Source organism: Balaenoptera musculus, chromosome 8, assembly GCF_009873245.2.
Source record: "Balaenoptera musculus isolate JJ_BM4_2016_0621 chromosome 8, mBalMus1.pri.v3, whole genome shotgun sequence".
In the NCBI taxonomy this organism is placed as follows: domain Eukaryota; kingdom Metazoa; phylum Chordata; class Mammalia; order Artiodactyla; family Balaenopteridae; genus Balaenoptera; species Balaenoptera musculus.
The window spans coordinates 100674049-100696851 of record NC_045792.1 but is presented as its reverse complement, the minus strand read 5'-3'; the positions used below and the strand labels follow the sequence as shown (position 1 = coordinate 100696851).

The 22803-nt window shown below is 54.9% G+C and overlaps 1 protein-coding gene across 7 annotated transcripts in view; it reads right to left on the bottom strand.

Annotated features, from left to right (window-relative positions):
* LOC118900018 (inner centromere protein) overlaps positions 1 to 22059 on the bottom strand; it is a 29338-nt gene extending 7279 nt beyond the window's left edge. The window contains exons 1-16 of one of the 7 annotated variants that reach the window (XM_036862147.1): positions 21932 to 22022; positions 20550 to 20753; positions 18667 to 18817; positions 18170 to 18283; positions 16543 to 17339; positions 12472 to 12523; positions 11573 to 11630; positions 11374 to 11491; positions 10232 to 10283; positions 9654 to 9771; positions 9450 to 9584; positions 8928 to 8939; positions 2832 to 3043; positions 2589 to 2709; positions 2085 to 2207; positions 644 to 774 (exon numbers count right to left, since the gene is read on the bottom strand). In XM_036862147.1, coding sequence (XP_036718042.1) covers positions 644 to 774; positions 2085 to 2207; positions 2589 to 2709; positions 2832 to 3043; positions 8928 to 8939; positions 9450 to 9584; positions 9654 to 9771; positions 10232 to 10283; positions 11374 to 11491; positions 11573 to 11630; positions 12472 to 12523; positions 16543 to 17339; positions 18170 to 18283; positions 18667 to 18817; positions 20550 to 20553 — 2198 coding nt within the window. In that variant the 5' untranslated portion in view covers positions 20554 to 20753; positions 21932 to 22022. Of the gene's footprint in view, positions 1 to 643; positions 775 to 2084; positions 2208 to 2588; positions 2710 to 2831; positions 3044 to 8927; positions 8940 to 9449; positions 9585 to 9653; positions 9772 to 10231; positions 10284 to 11373; positions 11492 to 11572; positions 11631 to 12471; positions 12524 to 16542; positions 17340 to 18169; positions 18284 to 18666; positions 18818 to 20549; positions 20754 to 21931 lie in introns of all 7 variants that reach the window. The other 6 variants (XM_036862148.1, XM_036862150.1, XM_036862151.1 and 3 more) reach the window with 6 other exon arrangements.
* Positions 22060 to 22803: the final 744 nt, after the last annotated feature.

The window sequence follows — 22803 nt, the reverse complement described above, 5'->3', positions numbered from 1 at the left end:
CCCAGCCCAACCCGGCACAGGGACCGGCCTTGGATAAACGCTTGTGGAACTAAACGCGGAACTCTTGCCTATCGCAGAGACCTCTGCCTCTGAGAAGGCTCATCGGCCACAGTCCCCAGTTGGGGAGAGGCAGGGCAGTCGGGAAATGGTGGTGGGGGGCAACCCGAGTCAGCACCAGCACCAGAGGAGCACGCGCGGTGGGCGGGAGCCAGGGATGCCGAAGGCCCCGCGATGAATCACAGCATGCGGTGGACTGACTCTCCCACCCAGAGGCCCTCAGCGGCTGCTGAGAAATGCTGGCTCGTCCTGCGGCCCCCCCGCCCCCTTATGTCAGCTGAGAGAAAAACGAACCGAAGGGCTCAGCTCATCCGGCTGGAAGCAGAACAGGGACACAATCCCGAGTGACCCTGCCCATTACTCCCTGAATCTCCAGCAGCCAACGCACCACGTCTGGGTGGTTCGCTTTGTTTGGAGCCAGGAAGAAAGCCTGTCCTTCTTCTCTAAACTCCCGAGTGAAGGCGGGAGCTGCCTCTAGGTGACGGCTCCATCTGCCTCTCAGCCACACGCACGCACAGGACGACAGCGGATGTGACGGCGAGGTGCTGCAAGGTCACCTGGGGGCCGGGCCACCGGGACCCCTCACCTCTCGGCCTGGAGCCGCTCCTGTTCACGCTGCTCCGCCAGCCGCTTGGCCTCGGCCGCCTTCCGCAGCCGCTCCTGCTCCTCCTCCTTCCTCTTCTGCAGCAGCTCCTGGTGGCGCCTCTCCTCCTCCTCCTGTGACCAGAGAGCAAGGTCAGGGCCCGCAGGCCAGCCTGGGCTGGAGAGGCAAGAGCGGGTCTGGGAGGGAGGAACGGGGGTGGGGTGGGGGGGAGGAGCGGCTGGCCGGAGGGCCTGTCCTTCCCAGCAGCTCCTCTTGCGTCAAGAACAACAGGGGCCGACTTCCCTGGTGGCGCAGTGGTTAAGAATCCGTCTGCCAATGCAGGGGACACGGGTTCGAGCCCTGGTCCGGGAAGATCCCACACGCCGCGGAGCAACTAAGCCCGTGCGCCACAACTACTGAGCCTGCGCTCTAGAGCCCGCGAGCCACAACTACTGAGCACACGCGCCACAACTACTGAAGCCTGCGCATCTAGACCCCGTGCTCCGCAACAAGAGAAGCCACCACAATGAGAAGCCCGTGCACCACAACGAAGAGTAGCCCCCGCTCGCCACAACTAGAGAAAGCCCACGCAGCAAGAAGACCCAACGCAGCCAAAAATTTTAAAAAATAAATAAAAATAAATAAATTAAAAAAAAAAAAGGAACAGCAGGGGCTGAGCCCAGGGACACCCCATACAAGGCTCCATCCACAAGGACCACTGCAACCGGCTTGAGGAGCATCTTGCGACAACTTCTTTTGCTGCAGCAGCAGATTTAGTAGTTAAGGGTACAGACTAGATGGAGCCAAACTCATGAGCTGGGCGACACGAGGCAAGTCACAGAAGCCTCCTGGCCTCAGTTCTACCCTCATTGATAAAATGGGGACAACAGTCACGCCCACACCTCATAAGACTGCTGAGTTTATACACATGACGCACTTAGAACAGTGCCTGGCACAATGTAAATACTCAATAAATTTTAGCCATTAGTCTTATAACCCCCTAATGACAGCTTTGTGTTCCCTAGAGTCATAAGACCGACAGTTCCCAGGAAGAGGTGGGCCCGTAATCTTAGAGGCAGAACGTTTAATCCTCACAACAACCCTATCGAGTAGATACCACTGCTACCTGAAAGAACCAAAGCACAGAGAGGTCAAGTAACCCACCCAGGGTCACACAGCTAATAGATGGCAGAACTGAGATTGGAAGTCTGGCTCCAGACTCCGTGCACTTAACCCTCAAACTGCTGCCTCTACAGAAAACACAAGGCAGGTCACCGTCACCATCCCCATCTCCATGGCCTTTGTTAAACCTCCTTGTGAGCTCAAGGCAGCAAGACCCACCAAGATCAACCCGACAGAGGGGGGTGTGCCCAGCGGTGCAGGGGCACGGAGGCAGCGCCGCCCTCCCCCGCCTCCTCCTGACGCCCGAGCCCGGCGCTCGTACCTGCTGCAGCCACCTGAGCCTCCGCGCCTCCTCCTCCTGCCTCCTGCGCGCCTCCACCTCCTCCATCTTCTTGGCCGCTGCCTTCTTCTTGGCCTTCTCCTCGGCCAGCCGCTCCTCCTTGGCCTGCGGAGCCCACCCACAGACGCCCATTGGAGCAGCCCCCCGCCACTCAGCCGTACAGGGTGGGGCCCAGTACCCTGCGGGGCAGACACTCCACGTCCCTGTGGCCCCGGCTTGCTCCCCACAGCCCGGGGGAGGGGGCACCCGGAAGCCAGTCCTGCCCGGAGCGCAGGGCTGTGCTCGGTCCAGGGCAGACCTTCCACCCTCCACGTGGCTCAGAACAGACCCCACGGCCCACGGACGGCCAGGAGAGGGATACAGGGCATCGAACCCGTAACTTCCGGACGGGTCCAGTCCTAACCCTCAGGCCACCCAGTGTGACGGGCCTGGGTCCCGCCAGGGCACAGCCCAGGGAAACTGCTGCCCACAGCCCGAGGCCTGCACCTTCTCCGTCTTCTCGTCGATCTGAGCAAACTTCTGCTCGATCTGCTTCTTCTTCTCCTCCTTCATCTGCTCCACCCGTTCCCGGGCCTGCAGCACCTTGCGGAGGCGCTCCTCACGCTTCCTGCGGGCACACGGTGGTCATGGGGGCACAGCAAGGCCGGGGGAGCCGGGGGGGAGCTGGAGGGGGGCCGGAGGGGGGCCGGAGGGGGGGCCGGAGAGGGGCCGGAGGGGGCGGGCACTTACAGCTTCACCTCCTCCAGCCGTCGCCGCTTGTCCTCCTCCACCTTCTGCCTGCGGAGCTGCTCGGCCTCCTCCTTCCGCCGCAGGTTCTCCAGGCGCTGTCGCTCCTTCTCCTGGGGGGGTGGCGGTGGGGGAGTGAGGGCAGCCCCGCGCTGGGCCAGGACGACCCCAAAGGCCTCCCAAGGGCCTGAGTCACGAGTGCCCTCACCTGAGCCCTGCCAAGTTGTGGGCAACACAAAAGTCAGGCTCAAGACTGGATGATCCAGATTGATCTGCTGAGCCAACTAGTACTTTGAAAAAGTTGTTTTTGAAATTATTATGTAGCTGCATCATAAGAAGTTTGGAAAATAAAGGAAAAAAATGCCATCCCTAATCTACCTCACCAGCCTATAGTAACCTCTGCTAGCAGAGGTTATAACTATATAAAAAGTTATATTTGAAAAAAGAGTTAAGAACGGGGGACTTCCCTGGTGGTGCAGTGGCTGAGAATCCGCCTGCCAATGCAGGGGACACGGGTTCAAGCCCTGGTCCGGGAAGATCCCACACGCCGCGGAGCAACTAAGCCAGTGCGCCACAACTACTGAGTCTGTGCTCTAGAGCCCGCGAGCCACAACTACTGACCCCGCGTGCCTAAAGCCTGTGCTCTGCAACAAGAGGAGCCATTGCAATGAGAAGCCCACACACTACAAGGAAGAGTAGCCCCCGCTGGCCACAACTAGAAAAAGCCCGCGTGCAACAACAAAGACCCAACGCAGCCAAAAGTAATAATAATAAAAAAAAAAGAACCAGATTGGGAAGGGACAGAAAGGCAGCTTTGAAAGTTATGGTTAATGTTCTATTTAAGGGGGTGGATGGGTACACATGTGTTTATTATGCTTTATAACTTTTATGTGTATACACACACACACACACACTGTGTATCGACTCTTTCCTAATAGTTGAAAAAAAAAGAAAATACTGTCAAATGCTAACAGAGGTTACTACTATATAGGCTGGTGACATAGATTAGGGATGGCATTTTTTTCCCCTTCATTTTCCAAACTTCTTGTGATATGGCTACATACCAATTTCAAAAACAACTTTTTAAAAGTCCTAGTTGCTTCAGCAGATCGATGCTGGTACCTTCCTCCTCTGCAGGCCCAGAAAGCCCCAGGCGCATGGCCATAGCAGTAGGCAACCAGCAGGACAGGCGGGGCCTCCAAGCCCTCCCTGGCCAAGGACGAGACTGGTGCTTCACCAATAACGGTCAGGGGATAAGGGTAGAGGCTGGGACCTGGACTAGAGGCTCACCCCTCACCCCAGCCTGGCTCCCACTAGACACCATGTCTGGGCTAAGCCACCCATCGGTCTCCCTCTCTCTGTACTAGTTGCTGTCCATTTCTCCTTGGCCGCTGACCTTGACTGCAGATTTCCCACCTAGAAATCTGGCCCCGAGGTAATACCAGCCTAAAGATGGAGAGAAGGGCTCCGGTTATGGGTGAGATGGAGTAGACACTCCCATCTGTCTCTCCCACTACATGTGGCTGTATAACCTAACAGAATGCATGGAGCAGTTATTTGAGGCCTCTGCAAGGTAAACAGCCGCAGGCAGACTGGGGAAGGAGACCAAACTTTGAAGCATCACTGAACCAGCAATGAGCTGAATGCTTTTTTTTCCCTCCAGCACTAACTCAGCGAAGCCCGAGACCCCAAAGAGATCACCGAGGTGCTGACAGAACTCCGGGAACAGCCCTCTGGTTCTGACTCAAAACACTGTGGTTTTTTCCCTCTTTTCTCCCTTCTCTCATGCTCTGGCCCACAAGCAATCCTGTGGCAACGGGGACAGCGGCAGTTACTGGAACCTGCAGAGTCAAAACTCAAGGAGGAGAACCTTCCATGCCACACTATGGAGCTGTGATCCCAAAACGCTGGGAAACACTGTTGCCTTTCTTTCTGTCTCCCAGTCGGAGGCCCTCCACGTGGTTAGGGGAGCACACAGCAGAGCAGAGTAACTAAGGCCCCAGCTTCCTGGCTGGGGGGGCAGAAAGGGGGAGCCCCAGAGAAGAGGAAAGTACTGGATAGATTGAGAAAGTAATACCATAAGGTTTTTATGAACTCCCGGGCGCAGCACCAAACTGGAGATGTTTGGATTTGACCCGAACTATCACACCTGAAACTTTGAGAACTAAACTCACAGGCCACCTGCCAGATCCCAGACGGACCGCTGACTGGCACACCCACGACAGATCCAAAGAGCACTGTAAAGGCTTTGAAATCTGAATGGACATTGGAACCACAGGCCACAGAAAGCAGGTTGGAACCACAGCCAGAACCAGTGGGTTACTGCTAAAGCAAACTATCAACAGTCTCCATAAGATTTAAACAAGACCCAGAGTCTCCTAACATCATATTCAAAATGTGCAGGCTGCAATCCATAATTACTAAGCATACAAGGACCAGGAAAATCTCAACTCCCACGGGAAAAGGCAATCAACAGACACCAATGCCAAGATGTCCGGTTGGAATTCTCTGACAAAAATGCTCCAACAAATAATCACAGCACTCTTAAGACAACTGGAAAAACAGAAAAGCTCAGCAACTAGAAGATCTAAAGAAGAAGCAAATGGCGATTTTGGAACTAAAAATACAATAACTGAAAAAAAAAAATTCAGTGGACGGATCCAAGAGCAGAATGGAGAAAACATGAAGATAAATCAATAAAATTTATCCAATCTAAACACAGAGAGAAAATATACTGAAGAAAAATTAACAGAGCCTGAGGGGACTGTGAGATGACTACAAAAGTTCTATGAGGACTTCCCTGGTGGCCTAGTGGTTAGGATTCTGGGCTTTCACTGCGGTGGCCTGGGTTTAATCCCTGGTTGGGGAAGATCCTGCAAGCCGTGTGGTGTGGTAAAAAAAAAAAAGTCTATGAAATGCTGAATAAAAAAACAAAACCTTGAAGAAGTAATGGCTGAAGATGTCCAGATTTGCTGAAAGATATAAATCTACAGATTCAAGAAGGTCACTAAAACCCAAACAGGATAAACCCAAGGAAACCCATGTCCAGCCACAAAAGAATCAAACTGCTAAAAACTTAATATTAAAACAAAGGAAAAAAATTCTGAAAAGCAGGCACCAGAAGAAAAAAGACACATTATCTATCAGGGAGCAATGATTTGAATGACTGGGGATTTCTCATCAGAAAGTATGGAGGCCAGACAGAAGGAGCACATTTTAAGATTGCTAAAAGGAAAGAACTGCTAATCCGGAACTCTACCTATATTCAGTGAAAATATCCTTCAGAAATGAAGGGAAATACTTTCTCAAATAAAGGAAAACTAGAGAATTTGTTGCCAGCAGACTTATTCTCAAAGAATTGCTAAAGGAAGTTTTTCAGACAAGAGAAATGATACCAGAAGGAAAGGTGAAGCATCAAGAATGAAGAACAACAGAAATGACAAATATCTGGGTAAATATCAACAGACTTCTTTTCCTCTTGAGTTTCTTTAAAATGTTTGACAGTTGAAAGCAAAAATTATTCTGCTGGAGTCATCGATGTATGGAGATGGAATATGTAAGACAAGGATCACACACAGTGGGAAGTCAAGGCATCTATAGGTGGCAAGGTTTCTACATTCCAATTCAACTGATAAGATACCGATGCTAAAGTGATTGTGAAAGTGAAGTATGTAATGCCTCAGAACAACCATTAAAAACCCTCAAAATGATAGAGTCCAAATCGCAAGAGACAAATTAAAATGGAATACTAAAAAATGTCAAGGGACCCCAAAAAAGGCAAGAAAGGGGAAACAGAAGAAAAAAACAAAGGTAACAGCCAACAATAATAAAACAGTAGACATAAATTGAAACATACCACTAAATATATCAAATAAGACAGTTAGATTTTAAAAAGAAACAAAACAACCATCCTGACTCAACTATATGCTGTCTACAAGAAACTGACTTCAAATGTAATGACTGAGTTCAAAAGCATTATGCTGAGTGAGAGAAGCCAATCTCAAGAGGTCAGCTGTGTATGATTCCACTCATGTGACATTCTCAAAAAGACAAAACTATGGTGATGAAGAACACGGGGTAGGGGTGGGGGAGGGAGTTTTGTGGGGTGATGGAACTGCTCTGCACCCCAACTGTGGCAGTGGTTACATAAACCTATGCTTTCACAAAGTATAGATTTCACTGTATGATAATTTTTAACATAAATTTTACTGTAAAATGTTAATATAATTTTTTTTTTTAAAAAAAGACGGAAAGAGAAATGGAAAGAGGGATGATCATGAGTCATAGAAGCCAAGCTGGGGTAGGAAGCCAGGCTGGAGGAGGATGCTGGCCTTTGGGAGGACCCCCTCAGGGAGGGAGCAGGTGGCCTTTTGCTCTCCAACCACACGGACCCAGGGAAACTCAGCAAGTGCCCCACTGCCCGCTGGCCTATGAGGAAAGCACCTGGGAAACAAAGGCCACGTGGCACCCAGAGCGCTCACCACCCTCTCTTCCTGCCCCCAGACTCCTGCTCTCAGCAGGGCTCAGCAAAACAGGCTTTTGTCCTGAAGCTTGACTATTAGGATTTCCCAGCCCAGGTCAGAGAATTTATCCTGTTGCACTGTGAATTTTATAGAAGAAAACAAGAGTTTCTTAGGTCGTAGAATCCGTGCTTCCTCTCTGCCCCAACCTTGGAAGGTGGGCTGCTCCCCAGGGGCCACCATCAAGCCCAAAGCAGAGGGTGGGAGGGGCTTGTGCAGCCCCTTCTGCCTCCAGGGGTCTCAAATGAGCAGTCTCTCTGCCATCCATCGAACAACCACTTCATGCCGAGCCACGTGCTGGGTGCTTGACACTTGCTACTACTCCCTGGTTCATCCAATCTCCCTGAATGAACCTCTGTCTCCACCCTTTGTAGCCAAGGAAATTTAGGCCCAAAGTTTAGGAAACCAGTCCAATGCCACAGCGACCTACCTAGGTAGGTCCCCTGGCCTCCTGAGGACTGTCCCACCCACGCAAGATGCCGCATGCAGGGACCTGGGCTCCCCAAAGCAGGAAAGGGCAGCTTCCTGAACCTCTTGGTCATTCCTGCAAGGCCCCGATCAGTCTGGGTGGGGCACAGGTAGTTCCTTGTAGGAGGAAAAAGTCCAAGGCTGGTTCACGGCTGTGGGCCCAGGTGCCTAGTAGGGACCTGGCACAAAAACAGGTACATAAGGACCACACAGCCTGCTTGCTGGCATGTTGGATGACACGCCGTGGCCCTGTCCACCCAGACGGGACCAGCCTTCTTGCAGGAGAGGCCAGTTCAGGACCTGCCTGTCCAGCTGCTGGGCAGCCTCTTGATTTGCCAAGCTCCACGGCAGTGCTGCTGAGGCCCTGAGACCCCTGGCTGGAGGCAGAAGCCCTCCAGGTAGGTGGCCCTTCAAAGCGCCAGTGGACACTAAAGGACTCAGCCTTGCAGCTGTTCGGGAGACCCTGGGAGCTGGGACTGTGGGCCGAGCAGGTCCCAGGCCCCCATGGCTCCTTGCACACAGCCGGTGGTCCAGCTCAGCTCTGGGGTATCTGAGAAGAGAACAGCTTCTGTGGCCTTCTTTCTGGAGGATGGCACTGACAGCTCCACCGTTACCCAGCAGACCCAGATCTCCTTTCCCCCACTGCCCCGCCCCTCAAGGCAGCAGCTTAGGTCTGCGATCCTGTAAATCTCGGTGGCCTGGGATCAGAGATGCCTTGTCTATTCTCTTTCCAGCCCCAGACGCTGAGGGCAAGCCCGGCACCGGGGAGGTGGGAGGGACGTGGCTGGGGGGGAACACTGCAAGATGTGGCCCTGGTGACCTATCGCAGGTCACACCCCCTCTGCTTCCTCCTGCCTGGGGACCAGTCGCAGGTCACACCCCCTCTCATCCTCCTGGGCAGGCTCTGCAGAGGGAGGACGCCGGCTCCAGAACTGCTGGGCCGGCGGGCCAGCCAGCCAGCAACTCTAGCTCACCTCCCACCTCCCGGCCCCCTTAACGCTCCCACTGATGTTAGTGCCTCTACAAGTGCTGTCAGTTTTGCAGGGACAGGGCTACAGCGGGTAAGTGCTGGTGGAGCTAGGTTACAAGGACAGGGAAAGGCTTTACTTACAACAAAGCTGCACTGTGGAGGAGAGGAGACAAGGAAAAAGCCAAGAGTTAATGCCAGGTGGAGGGCATCCTGGAAAGCAGGCCGCCGTCCTGAAGACGCCAGTGGGTCTGCTTGGGGCCTGCGCCCTCTCCCAGCGCCACCACCTCCTCTCACGTCACCCAGCCCTCATCCCCAACAAGTCAGCGTCCACGTGAGTCCCTCACCTTAACTACTCAGGCCGCCAGGAGGGAACGGGGGCGGTGCCTGGGGATGGATGGCCATGGCGGTGGCCAGCCAGGCCAATTCTGCAACTTCCCAGCCCCGGATCCAAGACCCGGGAGGTCACCCTGAGCCGGCCGAGCCTCTAGGCTGCAGTGCAGAGCCCAAGGAGTCAGGACAGTCCCCAGACGTCGAGGTAGCCCAGGGCCACAGGGGCTCAAGCTGGTCCTTGCCCAGTGCCAGGTCACACCCGCCTTGGCCCAGGCCCCCGCCGCTCCCAGCAGCCTGGGGACACACTGCAGCCTTCAGCCAGGCCGCCCTCACCTTGGGGTCCACACGCAGGGGAGTGTTGCGCTTCATGAAGGATTTCATGCCGCTGCTGTGAGGGGTCGAGGTCGGGGTCATGAGCGTCTGGTTCCTCTGCACGGTGTGCAGGAAGGTCCGGAGGGGCCGCACCACCTGCGGTGGGACCAGGGTCAGACCTCGTGGGCGGGGCAGGGGGCGGAGGGAGGGCAGACGCACACTCACCTTGCTGGCGGCACAGGGCGGGGAAGGGGTCTTGCTCCTGGGGGGCTGCAGCTCCTCACCCTCCAGCTGCTGCTCCTCGTCCAGCTCACTCACGGCCTGCTTGTAGCTGCGCTTCCTCCTGCCGGCGCGGGGAGGCAGCAGCGTCACAGGGCCCGCCCTCGCGGCCCCCCCAGCGCCCCCCGCCACGCCCCAGAAAAGGTCACCCTTGTGAACGGAACTGGGCCCAGCCCCCGGGACTCCAGACTGAAAGGCACTGCAGAGGTGGGGTCTCCCTGATCGACCCTCTGCCGCCCAGTCAGAGGAAGGGGAGTGACCAGTCCAAGGTCACACGGCCAGGAGGACGCAGGAGGATGGGGGTCCGGGATCCCGTCGCCCACCCCCAGGCCAGGCTCCTCCCACAGCCCGAAGCCACCTCCGTTATTAAGTGAGAGCGCCAGGCCCCACCCCTGCTGAGAGGACACGGAGGCCCCTGACCACACGCCCACCCTTCCCGAGGGAGGACTCAAGGTTCGTGCCCCTCTGGTCCCCTCAAAATGGACCGCCTGACCTGAAGGTCACACGCCTTCCCACATGCAAACCTGACACTCTGAGGCGGCTCCTTGGGGCCATCTGCTTGGTCAGTCTTGGCCTCTGCGGAGAGAGCAGTTTCAGGGGGGCGATCGGGAGAGCATGGAGGGGTCAGGGGAAAGCGCCCGCCGGCAGCAGCTGTGGCAGGGGCGAGGCTCTCTTCCCCGCAGACCCCAGGGTAGCCAGGGGCAGGAGCACCAGCCTTAGCACCGCCTGGCCTTGACCCATCTGCGGACGCACAGAGCTGGCATGCTGCCCCCAGCCCGCAGATCCCTCACCCCCAGGCCTGGCCTCCAGGGCGAGAACAGCAGGACCGTCCCATCGAGGTGGCCCTCACCACATCCCAGCCACCTCTAACACTGAGAGCCGGGGGCAGAGCCCTTTCAGGGGCAGAAACCTACAGAAGCTGCAAGCTCTAACAGGCCCCTTGACTGGCTTCGAAATCCCACTCCTCCCGGCCCTTTCAGCTGGGGCTGGCACGGGGGCGGGGGCCTCCCGAGCAGGGTCAACATGTGGGGTGCGGGTCTGTATGTTTCATTTCGCCGCCAGGAGGAAGCGCCGATCTCTCCCCCGGCTCTCCGACACTCTTTACTCCAAAGGGTCCCGGCAGCCCCCTGGGGCCTATGGGGCTGGCATGGCCATTGTCCTAAGCCCATCCAGCAGCGGGGGGAGCCGTGTTCCAGATCTCATGGCTACAGTGTTCCTCCCACCAGGGAGATGCAGGCCAGGCCCCAGAGCCCACAGCTCTCACGCCGTTTAGCCAGGAGAGCCACAGAGGTGAGAAGCCAGCCAGCGGCAGAGACAGAACACGAGGCCAGCTGTTCACACCCCAGGACACAGTTCCTCCTGCTCCCCCCTGGAGTGAGGCTCAAGGCCTTGACCTGGCACGTTCACAGTTAATGCCCCAATTCAGGTCCCACCCCCAGCTTCCTGCACCAACCAGCCATGGCCACCCAGTGGCACTCGGCAGCGGCTCCAGCCAAAAGGTGGGAGATGAAACGTGCAGACTCGAAGGAGATCGCTGCACCCTGGGTCTCATTTTCCCTCGGCCTCTCAGCCCAGAAAACCGGGCTTGCATCTCCTCCAAGAGAAAGTCAGGCCGAGGCTACCACGGCCTGCATGGCCCTGAGTGTCTGTAGGTCAGGAGACTCACCCTGCCGCCCTTCAGAGGGCGTCCCCTGGCCACCGGCTGCAGGCTGCGAGCCGGGCGTGCTAATGGCGATCTTGGTAGCACTGCGGAGCCGCAAGGCACTGCCATTGTTCTTGGGGACCTAAGGGAAGAACCATGGCTTTAGGGGTCTGCACATGGGACTCGCAGGCCCGCCCCTCCCTGGCCTGCCCGCCCGCCTCACCTCTGGCTCGGCCGCCTCCTCTGGCTCAGCTTCCTTGCTGGGCTCCTCCGCCTTGGGGCTGGAAGCAGAGCAGGGGGCACTGTGGGACCCGCCCAGCCCAAGCCTCCCCACAGGAGCCCCTCCCCTACGCCCTGGGGTAGCGACCTAGGAGGGACGGAAGGATGGGCAGCCAGAGTCAGTGGCTCCGTGGTTTAAGTCTGCAGCCTGGGCAGACGAGGGGTGCCAGCTTCTGAATTTGGCTTCACTTATATTCCATCAGGGTCTTGATTCGGGAGGTCGGCCCTTTCCCAGCTCCGTCTCAACCCTTTTGGCCTGAATGAGCCACGTCTCTTTTGAGGCCCGTTCTCCATTCACCGTGGGGCTGGCAAAGTCACCGGTCTCCCCGTCCCAAGCACTGCCCCTCTGCTCCAGAGCAGGGAGTCGTGGTGGTGGTGGAATAGTTTTAGTGATGGCACACGTGGCCTCCAGGAAAAGGAGCACTGGCTCAAAGCAGTGCTGGGGTGTAAGCCTGGAGCAGGAAGCACCCCACCAACCCCCCCTGCCACCCACCCCAGTCTGAATTGGCTCCTCATGGCTGCACTGGCTCATCCACAGGCCTTTGGATTTGACAAATCAATGGAGCCCAGGCTCCAGGGTAAGGCTTGGAGGGGTCAAGGCCAGGCCAGGACTGACGAGCGATGTTGACGAGCAATTCGGGAAGACCTGACACCCGGGTGGCACTGCCTGGTAAGACTGGGGCAGGGGCAGGGGGCAGCGGTGGGCAGCCCAGGGGCAGTCCCTGTGATGAGGGAAGGCTCGAGCACAGGAAACGCCTCCACCTGTGGGGCTCACCTACAAAGGCCCCCCCGTGTGCCCTGCCCAGCCCTGGGAAAGTCCCCAAGCCCTGGAACTGAACTCACCTCACTTTCTGGGGCACCTCGACATTCAGGAGCCTCTCCAGGTAACTGTGGCCTGATGGGAAAACAAAGGAACAAAAGATGCCCTCAGAATCAGCCAGGTGCCCCTCCAAGAGGACCAGGGAACCAGGCTCTGATGGGGGCTCCGCCACTTCTCTTCTGCAGCCAGACCCTCTCCACCTGCAGACCCCTCCTTTCACTAGACAGAGACCCTCTCCACCTGCAGACCCCTCCCTTCACTAGACACAGACCCTCTCGACCCCGTAGACCTCTCCCCCTTCCCTGGGTGCAGAGCCCTGCCGTCAGCACTCCCTCGACTCCTAACACCCTCAACAGAGCTGCTGGCTTGATGTCTCCTGCTACCTGCTAGAGGGTAACATGCCCATCTGAGGGCACGTCTTGGCTCCTTCACTGGGTTGGGAGTATCCTGGGAAGAGGGACGATGTCCAGCTCCGAGCCTCCAACTCCCAGCACAGGCCGACACAAAGCAGCTTATTCATTCAACAAACATATGTCGAGGGTCTACCATGCACAGGCCCTGGGGACCCAACAGAGAGCAAACCAGACTGGGCCACGACCTGGTCTAGATAATCATCAGATAATCCTGTAACCGACATGTGACATGTGCCATGACAGAAACGAGCAGAGGACTTGAAAAGCCTGTGATGGGAAGCCGAGCTGGTCTGGAGGCTGGGACGTAAAGGATAAGAAGGTAAGAAGGTCGCGAAGGAGGAGGGGGAGGAAGGAGGATGTCCTGGCCAGCGGTGCTCAAGGTGTACTCCGGGGTTCTGGAAGTCGAGTGCCCAAGAGGAGGACCCTTTCGGGGGACCCACGAGGTCCTAACTATTTCCACCGTAACACCAAAATGTTATCTTCCCTTTTCACGGTGTTGAGATTTGCCCTGACAGAGTGAAAGCAATGGAGGTAAAGTGCGAAGCCTGGGTACCAAACTGCACCCCACACTCGGGATGGAAAGGTCTGGTTTCACTTAAGAATGTCCTTGGTGAAGGAATGAAAACTATTCATTTTATTAAATCTAAACTTAAGTACATGTCTTTCTAATACACTATGTGATAAAGTAGGAAGTACGCAAAAATGCTCTTGGGCTGCATAGCCAAGTCTCTGAAAAGCACGGGGGTCTGAGGTTTCAGCTGAACTGGCCCCTTTTTTAACGGAATGCTGTTTTTAAGTCAAAGAACAACTGACAAACTATGGCTAATCAAGCTTGGGTATTTGGCAGACATTTTCTTAAAAATGAACAAAGGGAGTCTGTCCCTTCAAATAAAACAAACAGTATTTGTTGCCAAGAATAAAAAACTGAGCCCCCAAAAAAGCCAAAAATAGAATTTTGGAACTTGTATCCACCACCATGAACTTCATAGCTTCCCAATACCTAAAGATGTTTCTGATGAGACCAGAAAGCAAATGTGCTCCTTTAAAAAAATACATAATGAAGTGTGTCGACATCTGGAAGATGTGCATAACTCCACATATTTGTGAGTATGCACAAATTATCTGGAAAAAAAAAAAAAAAGAATATGCACCATTATCTGAAAAGGCTTTTAAAGTACTCTTCCCTTTTCCAACTACGTATCTGTGTAAGGCCAGATTTTCTTCATATATTTGAACCCAAACAACACAATGCAACAGACTGAATGCAGAACCCAGCTGTCTTCTTTCAAGCCACACATGAATGGGATCTGCAAAATGCAGAATAACGCCAGTCTCCTCATCACATTTTTGTTTGGAAAACTGTTATTTTTTCTTAAAAAAAAAACCAACAAGAATAAACCCAACTAACCTTAACAGGTAATTGGCTTGTGACTTTTATATTAAAGTATTAAATAATACTTTTAATATCAAAATAGTAAGTAATATTAATATAAAAAATAAAATATTAATGAATATTAAGAATTTTTGAATCCTCCAAGTTAATTTCTAATACAGTAACTGTCAATAGATAGCGCCCTCATAATCAAAAGCTCTTTGGGGGTCCTCAATAATTTTGAAGTCTGGAAGCACGGGCTGAGGCCAAAAGTTGAGAGGTGCCAGTCTAGGCAGAAGGAACAGCATCTGCAAAGGCCATGAGGCAGGAAAGAGCAGGCTTTGCTGGGCACAGAAGAAGCCTGGCTCGGCTGGAGCATCTGGGCCACAGGTGCGTGGCCAGAGGTTAAGGCTGAGAGGGAGCCGAGGCCGGAAGCAGGGACCTTCCTGGGGTGAGGCAGGCAGGCCTGGAGGCGTGGGAGGGAGCAGAACAGGGCCAGCTCCCACCTGAGGGGTCCGTAGCCAGGAGACAGCTGACATCCCCTGCCTCCCATCCCAGCTCAGGGCTCGCTGATGAGGGGGCAGAAGGGTGAGAAGACGCCCATGTGACCGCACAACTATTCCACCAGCGCAAAGACTGCTCTGGAATGTTAAGTGCCACCTGCATGCCATTCAGGCTTCAGAACAGGTCTGGGGGCAGGGAGAAGGCCTGGAGGGGGGTCGAGGGGCGCCCCACTGGCTCCAGAGGCTCCCCCGAGGCCCCAGGCCTGTCCTGGGCGTTACTGGCGGTCCTCTCTCCCCGGCTCACCTCCCCGCTCCCCTGCTGCAGGTGCTTCCGTCCCCTCCCACAGTAACAAGTTACACTCAAATCCTGACATCAAGAGCTGCTTCTGGGGTAAACCCAGAAGTAAAATCCAACCTCTGAGTTGCCCGCCCAGCCGAGCCCCAGGGCCTGGGCGTCAGGAAGGCCTCCAGGAAGCCCCCTCTCCCCTCCCTGCTCCACACCCTTGAGCGCCCCGGAGGGTCACCCAGGCCACACCTCCACTGAGCTTCGGGGACCCAGGCCGTCTGCAGTTTTATCATCCAGTTTTGTTTTGATTTAGATGGACTGAGCTGTACCATATCCAAGCACTAAGATGGGTCCTCTACCCACATTCAAGGCAGGTGCTCTTACCATTTAACACATGGGGAAACTGAGGTTCGGAGAAGGGTGTGCCCCAGGCCCGCCAGGCCCTGTGTGACTCCAAGGCTTAACCACTGTGTTTGACTGTCTTCCTTCCACAGGACTGGGTCAAGGGCAAATCAAATCAGAAGCCCACCCGTGTGCAGGGCGGGGGGCCGAGCAAACGGACTGGCTTAAGAGCTTCCGGATATCTAACCCAGAAGCATGGGGAGGGCCTCTAGGGTCTCTCCCCCAACCTCCCTCTAGAGTTCCAGGCTTGCCCGCCCCCTTGGGCCCCTGCCCAGGATCAGATTCACACCTGAGGAAATCTCCAAGGCAGGTTAGAATCACTTGGGCCCTTCTGAGAATCCAAAAATGGAATGTGTGCCAGATCGCATGTCTACACGGGCCCCCGACTGTGTGTCCCTGAGCCCCAGGCCCTGGAGCAAACCCTTCCCCAGGCGGGGTAGAAACCGGGCCCAGGGAGGTGCCCTGACCTGCCTGACAAGCCCGCCCTGTGGCTTTCCACCTGGCCTCCTCAACAAGCGGCCACCATCCCAGAAGGGACGAAACATGTGGGGCTCTTCCCAATTTACAGACTTGGTAGCCTCCTTAAGCCTCAGTTTAAATGTACACCTGGGCCCAGACCAAACAGTTTCGTTAACAGGAGGTGGCCCACAAACATGGTGAATCTAAGTGAGCCTCCGCAGGAAGGAAGGGGGAACAGGCGGGCCCTGGGGAAAAGGCCCAGGTTCAAGCTCAGCATGGCATTAACCACAGCGACACTGCGGCCAACGGCCCCGGACCTCAGTTTCCTCATTTGTAAAACAAGAGCGTTGGACCAGATCTGCCCTGTCCAACGTGGTAGCCACTAGGTACGTGTGGCAACTTAAACCTGAACTAAGTAAAATCTAATAAAACTAAAAATTCAGTTCCTCGATCAGATGAGCCACATTTTGAGGGCTCAATAGCCATACGTGGCTAGCTAGTGGCTACAGTATGGGGCGTCACAGATCTGGAACATTTACACCATTGCAGAAAGTTCTGTGGACAGCTCCTTGCTAAATGGTCCCCAGAGCCCCTTTGGCTGAGCCAGGCACGAAGGACCACCCTCCGCAGCCTTGCCCAGTGCTGAGCCCCAGACTCACAGATGATGCGGGCGGAGGCGGCCGGCTCTTTGGTGGCCTTCCTGGCAATCCTTCTGCTTGATCTTCGGACGGTGCTCTCCTCTTTGGAAACCAGGGCGTAATTCTGGGCCAGCGAGACCTGGGGACCCGGGGAGGACGGGGCGATCAGGCTGCGCCGCACCGATCTGCGGTCCACACGGGAGCCCGTGGGCGTGGAGAAGTTATCCGGCAGGATGGGAGCCAGCACCCGCTCCCGCCACGGGGAGGCCGGAGAGCTGGGCGAGTCCTGCGGGCCTGGGGAGGTCGCGGCAATTCTGAGCTTGGAGGCGGACCGTCCTGCTCCGACCCCTCGACCCTTGGGGTCCTGGGGTGTAGTTATCAGGGAGCTCACGGTGACAGACTCCAGTCTCCCGGTCTCTGGCTTCTGGGGTGTTGAGTCCTCCTCCGAGGTCAAGGTGATCTGGGAGGCCAGAGCAGCGGCCGGAGCCGGGCTGGGGGGTGGAGCCTGGGCAGACTGGAGCTGGCTGAGGTGCTGCTCAGCGCTCCGGCGCTCACTGATGCCAATCTCCACCACGGGTACCAGCTGGCACTGGGCCAGGCTCTCCTTGGGCTTCTTGGTCAGCACCGTGGGAGGCTCAGGGGTGGGCGAAGGCGTGGCTGCCGCGGAGGTCGCTGCAGCTGCGGCCGCAGCACGGGTCACCCGCCGCAGGACGGAGCCGTTCTCGCCCACCACTGTGGCCAGCCTCTCAACCTTGTCCTTGCTGCGGAGGTGTCGGGAGCTCTGACGGCTGCTGCGTGTCTTTCTGCGGGACAACCTGCTGGAGGAGGTGAAGCAGAAGCTGAGAGGACCCGGCAGGGCGGGGAGGCTCCCTGAAATTCCAGCTGCAGGCACCGGCCCCCCAGGAGCCACCAGATCGAGTGGAGTCTGAAGCGGAGGGCTAGGAGGCAGAAGACCGGGCTTCCGGTCCAGGCTCTGCTGCCTCTAGCCGTGACACCCCGCTGCCCCTCTCTGGGCCTCAGTCTCCCTGTCTGTAAACTGGGATAACGCCCGTCCTCTCAGAACCACTGGAAAGATTAAATTCCCCTAAACCTCCCACTGACCGGGGTCACACTGGGCCAAACACCTTGCTGGAGGCATTACTCATGCTGTCGCCTAAACCACCAGACAGCCCTGAGAGACAGGGACCATTATCCTCACTTTAGATTCCAGAAACTTGAGGCTTAGAGACGTGGAAAATTAACCCAAGGACATACAGTTGCTAAGGGGCAGAGCTGGGGTGTGCACCCAAGACCACCTGACCCCCAAGACCCAGCCTCTTTCCCCTGGTACTTTGCAGCCCATGGTCATTACCAGGGCAGTTATAACCAGCACAGCAACAGGGGGTTAGGGAACAGCCCCTGGTCTACACCTCTGGTCACTCTCCCCCAAGCAGAAGGTCAGATTCTCTTGCTTCTCCTACCTCTGGAAGGAGAGGCCCAGATCAAACACCATCCCACCTCCAACGCACACAAGCTCTGGACTCCACGGCCTCGGGTCATGCGTCATTTCCCCTCAGCATGGCATGCGTTGTACCCACTGCTCCTGATCTCAGTTAACGCCTGCGAATCAAACTCTCCACGTGGGCCCCAAGCCTCTGGCCCCTCCTACCTTCTCCGGATGGGGTCTCTGTTTTCATCCTGAACATAAGAAATCCGTCTCTTTTTCCGTCGGTTCTTCTGAGAAGGTGTTTTGGGCATCAGCTCGGGCTCTTTGCTGAATTCTCTGTTTGGTACAAAGAGGGTGATGTTCGAGGCTGCCTGGAAACCACGGGTCCCCCTTCCCCACCCAGCCCGACCCCTGCCCCCTTCCCGGCAGTGCCTGGTCAAGCTGGGGTGACCGGCACCAAGTGAGCTCTCCAAGGCTGCAAGTGAGTCACTGCAGGCACGCAGGGCTCCCCCCCGCCCCTGAGACACGGCAGGGGAGCAAGGTTGCCAGGCAGCCCAACATCTCTTCCCCCGCTTCCCATCACCCTAGCCCTGAGCATCCTGCGCACTCAGGAGGGACCGCCGGCAGCCTGTCTGTCCCGCCTGTCAGGTGGGGAAGAGGCCCCTGCTGGGGCCTTAGGCAGCCCCTGGTGCGTCCCTCCGGCACGCCCCTGCCCGCACCTGGTGAACATGCGCTCGGCCTCCTCCTCGATCTCCTCCAGCCACACCATGTCCTTATTGTCCACGTTGCAGACAAACTCTATGAGCTTCTGGTCACAGAGCTCCAGCAGGTGAATGGGCCCTGGGGCTGTTGTCCCCATGATGGCTCTGTCTGGAGAAAGCAGAGACAAGAGGCATGGGGGCTCAGGGCTGGAATCTTCACACTCTTCAAATGCCTCTCCCTCCCCACCCCACACAGCACGTTGACCCCAGAAGCCCACAATGACCAGCCAATTCTGGTGTCAGTGGACCTCCTTACCAACGGCCTTCTCTGGGGCTTAAAGTGACAGGGCACGGCCAACTGCCTTCCTGGATCAGGAGAAACTGGGGTCCCACTAGGTAGGACCCCTTGACCTGCCCAAAGTCCTGCTCTTACCCTCCTAAGGGCTCCTCTCCTACTGCCGGAGGGTGAGTTACCCACGAGCTGACCCCAGGCATCAGGCCAAAGAACATCAAATCCAACTGCCTCTTCAGGAGGCCAGTGGATGGAAGGGGTTCTGCGTCCCAAAGTAGTGGGTAAGAAAGCGGGGGTCTACAGACAGGCTCTTCTCTAAGGAGCCCCTACAACCCTCTCCCTTGAGCTGAAATGCCCTTGAAACGCATGAGGGAGCATGAGGGGAGCGGATAAGCAATGTCTTGTTTTTAAGAAAACTTGTCTAGAAATATCAGGCAGTGGAAAATACAAAATTAGTTTTCTCTTAATTTCCTTTTAAAAACTTTTTTATTGACGTATAGTTGATTTACCATGTTGTGTTAGTTTCAGGTATGGCCAAGTGATTCAGTTATACATATATATATATTTATTGTTTTTAAGATTCTTTTTTTACTATAGGTTATTACAAGATATTGAGTACAATTCCCTGTGCTACACAGTAGGTTATCTATTTTATATCTAGTAGTGTGTATATCTTAATCCCAAACTCCTAATTTATCCCTTCCCCCTCTTCCCCATTGGTAACTATGTTTGTTCTATGTCTTCACTTAATTTCTTAAAAAACTAGGAACACAGAAAAGCAAACAAATAAACAAACAAAAACAAAAAAACAACTGGCAACTCAGATATTCTCCTCAAAACTCAGTTATAAAATCATCACTAAAGCCCCAGGCAAGGAAGAAGTGTTCTATTCTGGTCATAGCAGGGGCTCAATAAATATCCCGACTGGTGGAATGAATGAAAGAACAAATGAATGGGTGACAGTCGTTAGCCACAATAACAGACTGCATGTCTCATGCCATGGCAGTAACCCACCACCCTGATCTACAACTTCAAAACCAAGAACCACGCATAGTTCAGCCTCCCACCTAAGACGGGAACTCCTGGAAGGAGGGGCTAAGTCACTGACCCCTTATAGAGCTTAATGCCAGGTCCTGTTGCAGCCTCATAGGACTTCCTGGGGGCTGATTTTCAGGGCACACGAGCCTTTGTTCCTTGAGCAAGCCCTGCCCTCTGTCTGGAACCTTCTGTCTCCTATTTTGTGCAGCTCATTCCTCAGCACTTGGCTCTCAGCAACTCAGGGAGGACGTGACCACCAGCTACCATCCTATCCATCAATTTCAATTCTCCGCATGGCACTTGGGTGACTGTATCTGTTTGCTTGCTGCCTGTCTCTGACCACTAAGCATTTGCTCCCTGAGGACAAGCCCTTGTCTGTCTTGCTCGCAGCTTTGAAAGCCCAGAGTATGGCACAGTGCCTGGCACGAAAGGGATACTTGTTAAATGAATTCATCCATCTATCAACTCTATACCTAGAAATAAACATTCTACAGGTACTCCCACCCCAACACATACACATGTACAGGAACTCCAAATGAGTTCATTCTACACAGGTTAGGGCATGCCTTACTCATCCAAAGGCCTACTCCTAGATGCCAAAGGCAGCACTCATCGGGGCAGGGCCAATCGGGCAGGATCGCAGAGGCTTTGAGCAGAGACAGCTCTGCAGCCAGCCAGTCACCGACACAGCCTCTTGGCTGCCATCCTTCTGGATCCCCCCAGTCCTTCTGTCCCAGAGCTCAGCCCTGGCTAAGGGCAAGAACCCAGTTTGAGGCTAGGAAAGAGAAAAATGTTAAAGGAAGACAAAACACTTTGCTGTTATGGAAAGCAACAACTTGCTCTTTTTTTAAAAGTATTTGTTCACAATGGCAAAATGGGCGAAAGCTTCTTTCACAAAGTGCAAAAAGGTGTTTGGGCTTCTTCCATGAGGAAGTTTGTTTTCAGCAGCCTCAGCCTGGGTATTTAAAAAGGGTCACTGTCGTTAGATCAGAGGTGACCCTGAGAAAGGAGGGATCAGTGTAAGAATGAGGGTCCTGGGAAAAGCAGCAAAAATCTCTTCAGCCCCTGCAAGAACCTGGGCACAAACCCAGAGCACCCTACATCCCACCAAGGGCGAAGAGTGCTTGCTCATTTTCCTCTCCCAATACTTCTCTCACATCATACACCAGACTAGAGCCCCACGGCCCTCCTTCACAATGCCTGTTCTTTTGAGGGTGCAGGAAGCCAGGTACCTAACTCTGACCTCGCCTCAGCGAAGGAGGGTCACAACAGTTGCTTTCTTTAAAGAGTCCTACTCCGTGCTTGGATGCAGCATCATCTCATTTAATTCTCGCCACAACCTCAAGGAGACCCTTGTGCAGATGAGCAAATTAAGGCAAAGATAAGTTAAGTCAAGGGCAGGGCCTGGATGTAAATTGTGCTCTTAACCACAGGCTTGGCCGCCTACTCCATTTCAACCTCGGGAAGGCAGGCGCCAAGTTCTGGCTTTGGGCGCGCCAGAGAAGGCCACTGTCAGTGAACGTGCTTGGGGAATGACAAGATCAGGGGTAGCAGTGGACTCCAGAAATGGTCAGTTTAAAATGTTGCTCAGCCGATGGGGGAGGTGTTGAGCGAGGGTTAACTGTACAGAAATGCCATCTGGCATAATTCTGTCACACAACCCCGTCGGTGTGCGCTTCCTGCGCGTCCAGATCAACAAAGGGCCTCCTGGGCACAAAAGAAGGTGCTAGGCAGCGGGAGGGGGAAGAGACGGGGTTATTCTCTAGGATGGAGAGTGGGGGTCATCTCTGGCCCCAGGACCAAGGCAGGTCACCTCGTCACTTGGAAGAGGTGACCCATCCACTGCCAGGCCGCAACGGGGGTAGAGGGTCACGCCCCCGGTCTGGGGCTGGAGGAAGGGGTAACAAATCGCTAACTACCCCCCACCCCCGCCGGCCGCCCGCGCGCACTCACTCGACTGCACCGCGTCTCCTAAGTGCTGCTCCGATCCAGGTCCGGCAACCTTCCCAGCACAAATCTCAGCCCGCCCAAGTCCCACCGCTCCCGGCCTCCAAAGCTCGCGGCTGCAAGGAAGCAACGGGGCGGTGCAGCGCGGGCCAAACCTACGATTTTCAAAACTGAAGGCTCGACCAATCCCCGGCAAGTTTGTCTGTGCGGCTGCAAAAACCTAAGCCAATCAAGTAAAAGGAAGCACCAGTCCGGCCATCTATTGGCTACCTGGATTGGCAGTCTGCGGGACTAAGAGGCGGGGAGAGGAAGCTTTGAAACTTTAACCCGCACAGCTTCCGGGAACGGCGGCGCGCGGCCTAGAGAGGAAGTCGCCCGCGGTGGGGGTTGCGCGCGCAGGCCCTCGCACGCCTGAACTACAAGTCCCAGCGTGCACTGCGAGTGCCCTAGGGGGCGTGGGAAGTGCGTGGGGCCTTAAGCCGTGGACCTGGAGGTCGTGCTCTTTCTAGGAGTCTTATGCTTTGCCATTGCCATTACTTAACCCAATTTGTCCTCTATACGAGATGACAATCTTCTGACCTCTGCCACTTTTGAGAAATAATACTTGCTATAGACTTGATAATGTTTCTTAATGATTTCAACTTAAAATTACAAACTGAAACAGCACTTATATGCAAAATTTATGATACAGTGAAATCATTTCGATGACAATTAACAGTGTTTGAGTCACAAGTAAAGCCAAGTTGCTTATATGCTTCCCATGCTGTCAAATGTTAAAACAAGAATCCAGATCTCTGTTCCCACACAAATTTGCAGCAGGTATATTTTCCAAGCTCAAACTGCAGTTCCAGCATAGTTTTTCAGACTTTGATGCAAAT